General features: G+C 38.1%; 1 protein-coding gene across 1 annotated transcript in view; it reads right to left on the bottom strand.

Moving 5' to 3' along the window:
• Positions 1–13,668, bottom strand: part of VWC2L (von Willebrand factor C domain containing 2 like) — a 148,645-nt gene that overhangs the window by 122,241 nt on the left and 12,736 nt on the right. Inside the window, exon 3 of the mRNA XM_036254345.1 lies at positions 1,715–1,844. Within this exon, the coding sequence (XP_036110238.1) occupies positions 1,715–1,844 (130 nt within the window). The remainder of the gene's footprint in view (positions 1–1,714; positions 1,845–13,668) is intronic.

Below are 13,668 nucleotides of genomic sequence, written 5' to 3'. Positions count from 1 at the left end.
TATTCTGAGTATGTCCAGACACGAGATTGTAACTCAGAGCATAATTTTGTTTACCCTCAATGTAAAAACAAAGCTAACCAGGGCCACTTAGGGAAGAGAAGATCCTCAAAGACCTATTCAGACAGTTGCTTCTAGGAAAAAAAAAAAATAGTGTTCAGTCAAAGTGTCAATCCTAATTTTAAAGATTGATTAGGTAGCTGATTTTTTCTTCCTTCTGTCCTTGGAGGAAATGAAAAATAACAGGTCCCCTTCCACTTTGGACTAACCATTCATACACTTTATGACAGTTAGTTTTCCCTTGAGCCTTCTCCTCTCCAGGACAGATTATGCTAACTCCTTCAGTCTGTCCTCACAGGTCCTATTTTTCAACCCTTAAATCATCTCACGGTTCTCCCTGTATCTTTTCCAGTGTCTTCAAAATCCTTTAAAAAATATAAACTCTTAAGTTTTATATCTTTGCCTGTATTAGCTAGATTGGAACTTCAGGAGGATATTTATTTCCACATTCTAAGTCAAAGAAATGGTCACAGTGACACAGGTCAGTTGGGTGATAGGGATAAGAAGAAAAAGAGAAGCCAGGTGAGCATTTTAATAGAAAACTCATTGAATTTATATGATCAGAAAAAGTAGAAACTGTGCCTGAAAAAAATGTCATAGGATTCTCCATAAGTCCTTAAGGAAGGCACTAAGACATAAAATTATTATAAAAGCAATCAGACCTGCTTTTGAGTTTTCTTTAACTAAATAAACGGATGCCCCTCTTTACCAATTATAATTCTGCAAAATAAAAGATTAGTGTGGGGACTGACATCACGCCAGATTCAGGACAAAAGAAATGTATCACAGAGGAAGGTGACCACTGTTAACTTGAGAGAGAGCATAGAGATGCAGCATTAGTGTGACCTCAGCTTAAGAGCTTAATTTCAAGCAGGTATTAATGCAAAGAGGGGACATTCGTGGAGTGTTACCTAGAAAAGCTTTCTTTTTGAGTCGTACACCACCGGTTCGGAAGAGCATGATGTTGGCTTTGCTGACTTGGTGTTCTGGGTTTATGGCCTTACATTGTCTTTTCCGCAGCATCACTTTCATTTGGGGTGATTGCATACTGTAGTCATTTCCACCTCTCCATTACATGAGGGCCAAAAAGAATCCCATGATCATATAAACCAAATTCCCCTCTTTAGCAATTACTAGGAGAGCAAGATTACGTTGTAATAAAAACCTCGAATAAAAGCCCTACACTTTCTTCAACTTAAGTGCAATGATAATTGAATTTTGTATTTCTTTGATAACTAAACCTAAAGTCTGATCTATGCCAAAAGCAAAATACCTGGCATTTATCCTCTCTGTTCTGGGTTATGCACTATGAAATGAGATAAACTGCTTCGTAGCCTCCAGGAGAGAGAAATTCTGTCACCACAAAAAGATGGTACTTATTCTTTGCAACACCCTTCTTATCAATCAACAATAAAGAATAGGCATCACGACAAAGTCAGCTTATAAGAGCTTTAGTTCCCCAGATTGAAAGCTTCATGATTCACCCAATGTTGGTTTATATTCACTTTAGGGTGGGATAAAAATATAAACTGGCCATGCCCATATTGAAAAACCACAGGCAGATCTTTGATGGTTCTTTCATTGAATGGTGTGCAGTGGTGAAATAGTCGTATTTTGTACTAACCCCTCTTGGAAAGCTAATGCAGTACGGTCTTACCATTTTTGCAGACAGGACAACATTGTTCTGGTTCATAGACTGGGTTGACACACTCAGGAACTGCGCAGTCTGCTACAACACAGTGAACTTCATTGCTGGGCTCACAGCGACACCATTCACATGGAGAGGGCTAGGAACAAATCTAAAATTAGCCCCTTTTCTCCTATAACTTAATGCTTGCACATTCATATGCTGTCAGAAGACAAAACATTAGTGTTTATATTGGCTTTACTGTATTAACTCATTACCACGTGTATGATCATTCTTCCCCAGTGGGAGGCAATCTAGATGTCCAAGCCATGGCAGGTTGCCATGAGCAACGGGCATCCCTGGATGTCTTTTCCTGTATATGTTCCTACTTCCCAAAGACATTTTTGGACAACTAATATGTCACCTGCTGGTTTGGTTTCCATATGTGCTGACTGTCCTGCCTTCCTCTGTAAAGAGGAATGAGACTGGTACATGTGAAATACGTTTTTGCCATTTTTCTTCCTAAGAAAACTACTGAGAAACAAGAAAATGGTAAAATGGGCATTCTTACCCTTTTTAGGAAGCCCCCCAGCTAACCTAGACTCTAAGTGACATTTTTTTCAATGCGAATTTTAGAGGAGATTGCATCTGGGGTCCCAATCCTAGGTGCTGCCTCCTGAAAGACTTCCTGAATTCCTTGCATCTTGCCTGCTTGCTCTTATGAATGAACTAAAAAGCCATCAACCTAAAAAGCCACTCTTTAGGAGCCCAAGACTCTAAAAATAGAACTGAAAAGTGATTCATTTAGAGGGAAAAAAATGGAATGTAAATTGTAATTGGAAAAAAAAATCAGAAAGCAATTTTTGTCTTCAAAGTACTTACCGACCGAGAGCAAGTTTGGGTTTTTGTTTCCTTTTGGAAACTCCTATACCACAAATAACCTCCCGTGGTGGCTGCTCTGTGACCCCCCCATTCTTTACCTGTTCTAGATCTCCTTCGTCATGAAGCAGGGGCTTAGAATTCTGCAATGACAACTTGGAGGTCTTAGAAGTTATGCAGGTGTATACTTCTCAAATCAAGCCATTTGTTTCCAGAAAGTTCTGCCTCCAGCCCTAGAACACAGGGCCACAGTGCCTCCTTCCAGACTGTGGTAGTTAAAGTCCCCTGCCATCGTCTCAGGGGCTACGGTCCATGACCACTGTCAGCTCTTGTTTCTTCTCGACCCTGCAGATTTGGGTAATATCAGTGCCCCTAGACTCGGGCAGTCTGTGGGGGTGGGAATCTTTCATTTTATATTTGCTTTCTGCTTAAAGAATGGTAGCCTAGTTTTCAATGAATTATTTTACTTTGAAATTGAGTAGGAACAAGAGAAGTAGCCACAGAGTCTGTGGGGAAGTATTGCCATTATTGCACATGGTTAATGAGTCAGTTGAAGGGTAGAGTTAAGCTCTTCACCATGTGGTGAATTAAGTATTTCAGAAGGAGTGATTGGATTCTCCCAAGCACTGAGATTTCCCCGAAGCTCCTCTGCTGAATAATCTCAGTACATGAAGGAAAAGCTTTGAAACCACAGCACATGGTTTGCTGGGGGGAATGTTTAATGAGGAAACAGTGTGAGCGATGGAAATTCTTGCTACTATACTGTTCCATCGTGATATCTTACATTCCCAAGAAAAACTGGCCGGGATCCCTCTGTCCTTGGTTAACTGCCAAACAGCTCTGTAGTCTTCTACAACCTTCTAAAAGTGCAACCAGGACTTGGCCTGCATTTCTAGCTAATATGAAAGAAAAAGGGGTGACTACTATCATCCCTCCCACATCCTGCCCTTCCACAGTGGTGATCGTTTCTTCTTGTTGCTTCCCTTCTAGCTGATCTGTGTAACTCCAATGGATTGATTCTGACTTTAAAAATCCCAAACTTCGCCTGGCTGGTGTGGCCCACTAGTTGGGTGTTGACCCATGCAGCAAGAGGTCACTGGTTTGATTCCTGGATAGGGTACATGCCCCGGTTGTGGGCCCGATCCCCAATGCGGGAGCATGCAGGAGGCGGCCAATCGATGTTCTTTCTCATCAATGTTTCTCTCTCTCTCTTCCCTTTCCTCTCTCTCTAAAATCAATAAAGGAAAAATACCTTAAAATAAATCCCAAAGATCTCCTAAATGTTCCCATGTAAAATATTTATCTCAAAGTAACCATGGTCTTTAAGAAATATTTGGTGGACTATTAGATTTCCAACAGAGACTGATGAAGAATACCATTCTAATTCAAATGATAGCGAGACTCACTATTCTGTGCTCTCCCATCTGCGTAGTTTATTGTTCATTGATTTGTGCACTTCATGCAGACCAGATCCTCAGGAATAACCATTAGCAACTAAATAATTGATTTATGGAGGATAGATATTTCCTGCTAAGAGGGAGATTTCACTAACTGAGGCAGTAAGTGTATAAAGAGATCATTAGGGGGCCACAGAGCCTTTCGACCTGCAAATGTGTTAGTGGGAAATCCCAGCAGGCAGAGGTTAGCTTGCCAGGAGGCTCGTGTTCTTGGAGCCTGGTGGCCACACTCAGTGTGTAGAAAAAGCACTGACAGACCCCAGTCCCGTCCAGACCCTGGGGCATGGGGAAGCCTGAGGTCAGTGGAGGCTGGATGCTCGTGTACTGGAATCCTCAGACATTCTCTGGCTAAGAGCTAAGGCTGCAAGGCTTCCTGGTAAAAGTATGCCTGCTGTTTTTTTAATGCCTATGTTTTTTTTAAGGGATTTTGAATAATCAGAAACATAAATTAGAAAAGTAAAAATGTCACCCTCGCTATCGGCAGATACTAAATTTTCCTGAACCTGGCTTTATAAATATGCCACATTCATGTACCCTTCCCAGGCCAGACTCTCTTGTCTGAAATGTTACTTCCTCTTTTCTTTTCATTCATTTTTTTTTCCCAAATAATGTCTCTGTTTCCATCTATTTCTTCTCATTTTAAGCCTCCGTGTGCCCCTCTCCTTCCCTTCTTACAGTCCATCGAATTTAACCCATTGTCCTCCTCCCTCCACAGCCCCTCGTTCTCCATCCTCTTCCGCAAGCTCACCAGTTCCAACACCATTGCTTTCTTGCCGGACTTGACTTCCTTCACTGACCTGATCTCTTCTGCGTTTCTGAAAACAGACATTGCTTAAACATCGAGAACTTTCCTAGGAGTAAGCAGTGAGCTGCTTTGACATTAAGGTCAGACTTTAAAAATCCTTCCCACCAAACAGTATAAAACTCTGTAAGGTTTGGTGCTTTGAATAAATCTTTACATCTTAAACACTGAGCTGGTTATGGATTTCCTTTTATCAGACTCTTCAATATGAAAACTATAGATTAAATCTGAAAATGTCCCAGCAAAGCCAAAGATTAGACAATAGCTATCTTTAGAGGAACAGAGACACTAAAATAGGTTCTTGGGAAAAATTACTTTTACTAGCTTTTTGCAGAGGAACATGTGAATTATGTCTAATACGTGGCTTGAGCAGCTAGAGATTTGGTGAGATGATTAAATGACACCATCCTAACATTTTATACCAGGAAATCTTTTTCTAAGAAATGTCAAAGAATATTTTACTTCTACGAAAGCTTCGGAAAATAAAGTAACATTCACTATATATATCTTTACATAAAGCTGAATTGAAATTAGGTTTAGAGGTCAAATTAATTTGTTACTGAATGTATTTGAGGACCTGGGTATAAGTCTGTGATGAATCCCTCCACCTTCAGCTTAGTGTGTTGAATATCCAGTGTAGGACCCTGTTTAAGCAGAAACCTTGCATTTTCTGTAGCTCCTACTATCACTGAATACACGTGCATGGCAAATCCAAATGTTGTCCCAGCTGCCCCCAAATTTCAAATGGTTAAAATTTTATAATTAACAGAGTAAAAGGAGACTCTTTCTTAAATATTGGTTTAGGTGACTAGAATCCAAATTTTCCTCCTTGGTATCAGAACGGAAACATGGCAATACACATCGTTTCAAAATGGTTAACTTCTAAAGACCTTGAAGCTGACATCCCACGTCCCTATCAGTGAGTTTTCTAGGATTCTTGTAAAATTGAAGGAGAGGTGCCAGAATCCTGGAAACAACACAGTGCTCCATGATGTTTTAAAATGGAAAAAGTAGAATGACAACCAATAACTTCATTATTGGGGTACCTGGCTAACTCCTGAAAAATGTTCAAATATGTTGTTTGTGAGAATTAGGAAGCTAACACAGGATTACTAGAACATGTTAGTATAAACTGGTTACATAGAATTCTCCAAATGTTCATAGAAAAGTCACATTTATTTTGTATTTTGTATCCATACCCAAGGAAAGCCTGGATGCTTGGTCCATACATCAACACCTCATGGCATCATTTTTTTTATGTGGTGACTGTTATTGACCCTGTTCATAGACTGCTCAGGAGGAAATGGTAACAGTCTATAAGATTTATTTTATGAATTCAAACCCCAGAGTGACAAGGGTCATAGTAGTATTCAGATTGCTATTTTAATTTGGTGAAATTTAAGGTAACAATATTCATACAAGTTGAAGAACTCTAAATTATAAAAAAATATTCACTTAGCTGGCTTCGTTTGGGTGGTTTTGATATCATGATTAAAAGCAAGTCCTCTATACATGGTGTTTGAGTTCTAGTCTTAGATGCTTTATTTACTAGGTGGGAATCTTGGGGAGATCACATAACCTTACTGAGCCTTAGTTTCTTAATCCATAAAATGGGAGTGACAATATTGCTAAGTTCAGAGTTATTGTGAAGCATGTAAAAATATGTAAAATATTATAACCATCATGATCATGATTGCATGCTTAGTGATGACTTTCTGAAAAAATTATAAAGTATACAACTGGGAGCATAAGGCTGTTTAAAAGAATATTTAGGTTATTTCTCTTGTTCAAAACATAATCTGATTGCAGGGGTGGTTGTGATAAAGTGTCACAGGACTTGGTTTGATGGGAGCAGTGTTGAACTAATAGAATTAGTCATGTCAAAAACACATTAAAATTACTAGAAGCCTGTAGATAAAGAATAATTGTGAATGGCTAAATGGCCACTAAAAGTCGTTCAGAAAAAAGAAAAGCAACAAACTTATTTCATTTTCCTGAAATCTCCTCATTTAGATGTCAACTCAGACGCTCTGCCTTTCTCCAGGAAGGTCTGCCCTGAGGATCCCTCCGTCATCTCCTTCCATCATGTTGTCCGTTCACAGCTCTAATCATCTTATGAATTTGCTTATACTTTCTTCATCCTTCTCTGCTTTCCCTACAGATTACACACTTCTCATGTGGTATATTGTTCATTGCTCCATACTCAGCACTAGGAAGGCATCTTAGCACATGATAGACATTCAGTAAGTGGTTGTTAGCGTGTGCTTAGCCGTATCTGCACCCTTGTATTTTCTTGTTTGTCAGGCCATATGTCTGGGTGGCTTCATCTCTGTTCAAGGGCACTTTAGGGGGAAAGGCTTCTGACTTTGAGTCAGGAAATAACTATTCGAGTTTCAATATTACAGCAATGTACATAAACTCACCCTCTAAAAGTAATTTGAAATTCATAATATCTATTGTGTAGATCACAAGGTAAGTCAATCTTTAAGCACCCCATTGACTAGACTATCTAGTGGGTGATTACAGACTTTTAATGCACTAGAAAATGCCATGATAACTACTTTTGGGACAAGAATACACGCAGAGGAATTGCTGGAGAGTCTGAAAAAAGCTAGACTAATTTTATAATGTGTGCCAAGTTTAATGGTTGCTTATTGAACAAAATTATTTTAGTATGTTATAAAATTTTTTTAGGAAAAAGACCTGATTTTAAACACGCCCATTTTCCTAAAGGACAGGTTAGCGTACAAAGTCTGACAAAACACATCCTGAGTCTTCTGAGAAACAGAACTTCATTTCTAGGAAGCCTCTCCATGAATACTGTGGAAGGGGGAAGTGGACAGGACATAGTCTAAGTGTCAAGCTGTAGCACACTAAAGGTATCCATGACTTTCCTTTTGACCATGTGCTACTAGATTTTGGATACCATGTACTCTATTTCTTTGATAATTGTCAAAAATTATAGAAAAGAACACAGCTCTGATTGCTTTTGCAAAAACTTCCCATTGAAACCACTATTGAAAATCTGATCTCTACCAAGGAAAAGATACTGCTTAAAAAGCACTCTTCTTTTAGAGGTAATTTATGGCATAAATTTCATCACTTTGTGAAACAAATCTCATTACTTTCAAACTGTATGAGAAATTTGGAAGACACTATTTCAAAGTTGCTGATGCCTGTCAGGAACCTCACTGCTCACTTCATTAAAATATACATTAAATTACAGAGTACAAGAATATTTAGCATCTACTGCACTCTTGTAGCCAGTAATTTGCATGTGACTGGTATCACCTAATAATCAATGGATCCAAAGGGTTTTAACCAAAATTCACCATCATGTGAAAGAAGAACCACCGCATTACTGAATAAAATGCTCCTCAGTGTCCTATGCTGATGGGATTGTGGTGACCTCCTCAGTGATCTGCCCTATTGATTGGAGTATATTTGAAATGCCAAGGTCATAAGTCTTATTAAATTATGAACACAGAGCTGGAACTTCTTTAAGATTTTTTTGTACTGTTGAAGCAAATAAAAAATCAGATGCATAATTTTTTTTATAACCACCCAGCTGGTCAGCAAATGTGAATACTGATTATCATTTGAATAACAAGTTAAATAGTAGCTGTTCTGGCTTTTTTTCTGAGAGGTTGGTATTTTGATAATACATTCTGGAATATGATTTCTAGGTGTGTATCTAAAACCACTTCATGTTTGTTAAAAATGCAAACATTTTAGCCAAGTGATTGTAAAAAGTGCACACAACCTAGCCTATGTAAATAGGATAAACCAGGTAGGTAATAAACCAAAATTCAGAAATAAAAAATAAATTTTTTAAATTATTTATTCAGCATATTTATTAAGTGTATGTTATATACATGATAATGCATATAAGGTGAACCAAGAGGAACTACATACCTAGCTTGACCTGAATAAATGACAATCTGAAAGACATGTGTGACAATCTAGATATCTATAAAAATAAGTTTTAAAACAAACCATTTTCTATAAAATAACTGATGGTGTTATTATAATGGGAGACAGGATTATTGGAGTCAATCTTTATATAAATTTTTATTTGCAATTACTCTAAGCTAATGTAAAACTCAAAAATATTGCAAAAACAGTTGATAAAATGCCCAATATAAAATTATTAATCATAAAGTGCAAAAGAAGTCTCCTCATTCTTGAAAATTCTTCATTATAGTTGCAACACAACAGTGGCATTATATTAATGGCTGGTTTTCCCCTAAAAGTATTTTTCCTGAAAAATGTATTTGAATAGACTTGGCTTATGTTTTATGGGCAGGCAGCTCTATTATTATATACTGACTATTCTGATAAACTGGTGGTCTGTTGAACCAATTTTTTTCTGAATGTTTGCAGGGAGTCTCATGACAATAAAATGCAGCTTTTTCTGAAATATGAAGAATAGCATACAGAAAAGAAAATATAGATAAGAAGAATGTAAGCAAAAATATCTTTCTTTAGTTACAATCACAGATGTGTTTTTTAAGTAGGCAAGTACACTTATCAAAGAAATATCAGTTCATATTTAAGAGGGAAAAATATCAGTTCATACTTAAGAGGGGGAATGGGAGGATGGTTTTTCAGCCTTTAAGACCTTAGGAGAACCCAATGGAATATACAAAGGCTAAAGGATTCAAGATAAAGATTTGTATAAAGTATCACACCTATACTTGTGAAATCACTTAGAAAAGCAGCAGCCGTTAGGCCTTCACTGATAACCTGGATTGACCGTTGACTTTGGTACAAGAAAGGTCCCTGACAAAGAACTGGGTCTTTTCAGCAGAGCTTGTATGTCTCCATGCTAGCGATGCTCCACTTAGCACCCATTTATGCAGAAGGGAAAAAGTGAGCAACGGTATAACATTAGAACTTTACTTTTGACACTGAAAAGGACAGGTTATTATTATTTTTTTTTATCCTCACCCAAGGATATTTTTCCATTTTTTGTACAGATAGAGTGGAAGGGAGAGAGAGAGAGAAACATCGATGTGAAAGGGACACATCAAGTGGCTGCCACCCGCACGACCAACCAGGGCCGGGGACAAACTGCAACCGAAGTACGTGCCCTTAGCGGGAACCGAACCCGGGTCTCTCCGGACCGCAGGCCGACGCTCTAACCGCTGAGCCAAACTGGCCAGGGCGAAAAGGACAGGTTATTGATATCACTTAAAAAGCTAGTAATCTATAATAGCATTAAACAAGGCCATAGGTGGGTGGGGGAGAATACATCACCATTAGAATTCTACAACCTGAAAGAATCATGTCAGAAACGAATACACCAGTCCTAGTCATTGGGAGATATTAAAAGAGGTGATAGCAGAAAAGAGAGGGCCCCATAACTCAGCCTGTTAGCCTTACATGGTGACACTGACCCAGGCTTTTCATGGTCTAGGAGAGATGGGAGTCACAGGCCCGGTACAACCAAATCCATACCTACTGGGAGTGCCCATCAGATTATTACCTAAGAAATCTCTCTTTTCTACTACCTCAGTATTTCTCTGGGCAAAAATTTTCTAAAAGGTGAACTCTTTTTTCCTCATTTTCCATTTGCTGGTCACATTCTCTTACATAGTACAAAGAGGGAGTAATTAAACATTAATAAAGATACTTTATAACAGCTAATATCGAAATATATTAATTTTCAATTTTAAGTACGAACAGCAATTTTCTACTAAATTTTAGACTTCATTATTTGATACTTACTCAACTCATTCCACAAAAACATATTGGGATGGCTTATGGGTAAAATGATGAAGTTACATTTTAATTTAAAAAATCCTGATGGAGTAATTTCTTGATGAACCTCTTGACTTCAGTGTGCACGCCTACGCAGGGCACAGCAGACCAGGCGCAGTTGTGAAGCTGTGTATGAAACCTGTGAGTGCTGTTGCCCAGGGGAAGGTGGTTGTAAGCAGTGAGCACATTTGGAGCTCAAATCCTGTCAATCACTGTTGTTTTACTGTGAACACATTACTTAAAACACTTGACCTGAGTTCTCTCATTTGTAAGATGGAGGTAATGATAACATACTATTAAGAGGGTTCTAATTTTCTCTAGACGAAAAGGAACTTTTAAACTATGTGAACTTGTAAACTATGTAGCATTAGTTAAATGATCATCATCCTCATCATCGTTTTCAACATGACCAGTGTTTCTTTGCTTTGTTTCCCTTTGTATATCATCAACAGTCATGTGTTTCTCAAGGAAGTTCTATATTTATCGTGAATTATTTTTACTATATGATGGTATAATCATTTTGAATAATCTTAAGTATTGAATTTATAAAGAATATATTGTTTAGAGTTTTGAAAACAATCTGGGTTGCATCTCTAAAATACTGCAGATCATGGTTAGATTGAGAATGACATTGGAAACTTTTTTCGATAGTTCATTAGATTCTTATTTCCAAAGACAAAACTTCAACCTTTAATCAGATTTGTGCCCAAAGCAGTTTGCTTGTTTTTTAAAACAGGGTAACTTGAGCTCATATATTTTGGAGTCTTGATTTAAGTACCTCCTGGGTTCAGTGTGAATGTCCTCAAGTCTCATTAACAAAAATAAAATTCTCTGTGATTATCTTTTTTTCTCCCTAATGAAGCTTTCTAAATCTCAGCAGCCAAAGGTTTGCTACTTTAGCAGGATTTTATTTTTAATGTTTGGGGAGAATTAAAGTTAGACGGAACCATTTAATTTTTTCCCTGTCATATTTAGGAAAGGGGCAAAAAACTAATGTGCAGTAAAACTAAGCAGTTTCAGATAGCTGCGGCTCTTCTCTCACTAGGAAGAAAAATGACAGTTTGTTAACTGCTGGAAGATTTGACAGTAGACGAAAGAATTTCCAAGTTTGTAAAAATCATCATCAGGTTCCATGCCTGTTCCTGTTGTTTTAAATCTGTATTTCACTGATGTAGGAGTGGAAAAGAACAAAACCAACCTAAATGAGCAAAAGTCTTCCTAGTCGATGCTCACTGCACCCAGAATGCAGGTTCCGTTTGTTTTGATGGATGGAATGTGCTTCTTCAGACGTATACTTCTTTGTGGTCGTGGGAGCTTTTAAAATGAGACAAATTGAGCCAAGTAAAATGTGGAGCAGGGGAAGCATTTTCCTCATGCTAGCCATGGACTGCGTTTCGTCACAGAGATATGGGACTTGATGGGAAATAGTCGAGTTATAACGGAACACGTGTTTCCGAATACAGGGCACGCTGTGTTGAAATGGAAATGCCATCCCCACGTCGTCGTGCATAGTGTCCGCAGTGAGCTCGGGGGAGCGAGTCAGGTGCAGTGGAGAGGGCGCAGAGGGAGAGGAAGACCTCCCTTCTCATTTAAAAATGAGCATAAAAAGGTCGAGGAACTAATTCAATGAGGGAACACGTGCAACATACTTTAGGAAATTGTCAACAGTTACTTGTTTTGACCTGGGGGTGTCACTTCCCTGACCCTAGCCCTTCGGCAACTCCCTCCGTCCAGCTTCGCGAGCTCCGGGCGTGGCCTTGGCCTGAGCCGGCCCCACGCTCTCGTCTCATCTTCTCCCTCACTGCTTTGTCCTCTGCCCCATTCTGGCACCAGGGTTAATTCCCTTCCTCTGAACATGCATCTACTTTTGCAAAATGTCCTATTTTGTATAAACTGTTTTCAATGCACTGAAATTCCTATTCTTGAGGTACCTTCCTTCAGACGTATAGTTCTTTCTTCATAGTTCCTAGAGCAGCGGTTGCAGGACACCTGTTACTGGTGGTGTTTGTGTTGCTCCTCTGATGGACTACGAGCACCCGGAGGGTCCGATTTATGTCATATATGTTGGTATTCCCCCATAAGACCTGACACTTCTCCACACGTAAGGGATATTTGGTAAAACGAGACACAATAAAATCCAACTATGGATTATGTAAGGTGACTTGAAAAGATGTAATAATGGATTGAATAAGTAAGCAAACACTATACATGTTTTCACTTACTGATATAACGGGAAACAGACTGCATTAAATTAAAAATACCTACTTGTCACACAATCAGAAGAGAGCACATGGGATATCAAAATAATAAAAATTTTATTATCTTTGTTTATTTAATTGAAGGCTTCTCAGCACGTGGAAAGTTATTAAATTATTATACATAATAATTTATATATTTAGGAAATTATAAATGTAATAATAATATATGCTTATATTATATATAAATTATATATTTATACAAAATATTATATATCCAAGAGCAAAGTTGCACTCCTTGGAGACAAGCACATAAAGAGATATGACTAAGCATGTCTGCTGTTAAGTAAGTAAATAACATTTCAAATAGGCAAATCTAGATGCCTTTTACAATTGACTGCCTCAAAAGACATCCCAGAGACCACCCACAAGTGAAGTAGGTCCTATATTTATCAGCACGCAAAGAATTGGTTACCTTCAAGCAGGCAGGTTAGAAAGATTTGATTACAGAACAATTTGAGAGGAGTGTAAAGGGAAGAAGAATTTGATCATAGATCAGAAGTTGGCAAAGTTTTTCTATAGAGAACCACATAGTAAGTATTATTGACCCATGAGGGTTAGATGGTCCCTGGAGCAAATTCTGAACTGTGCATGCTAGCCTAAAAGACACCATAGACATAAATAAATAAGCATCACTGTTTTCCTAGAAAACTCTGTTCACCAAAACAGATGGTGAGCTGGGTTTGGCTAATGGATTATAATGTGCTACGCCTGTCTTAGCTTTTTTATTATATGTGACTGGCATCACTGTCATTATAATTTATGTAACAAAAATTAATAAATAACCATAAAATATTATAGCAAATGCAATTTGGGGAACTTTAAAAA

This window comes from Molossus molossus, unplaced genomic scaffold (genome assembly GCF_014108415.1).
Source record: "Molossus molossus isolate mMolMol1 unplaced genomic scaffold, mMolMol1.p scaffold_m16_p_11, whole genome shotgun sequence".
Lineage (NCBI taxonomy): Eukaryota > Metazoa > Chordata > Mammalia > Chiroptera > Molossidae > Molossus > Molossus molossus.
The sequence above is the reverse complement of the archived record's forward strand: the minus strand, read 5'-3'. Positions and strand labels throughout refer to the sequence as shown.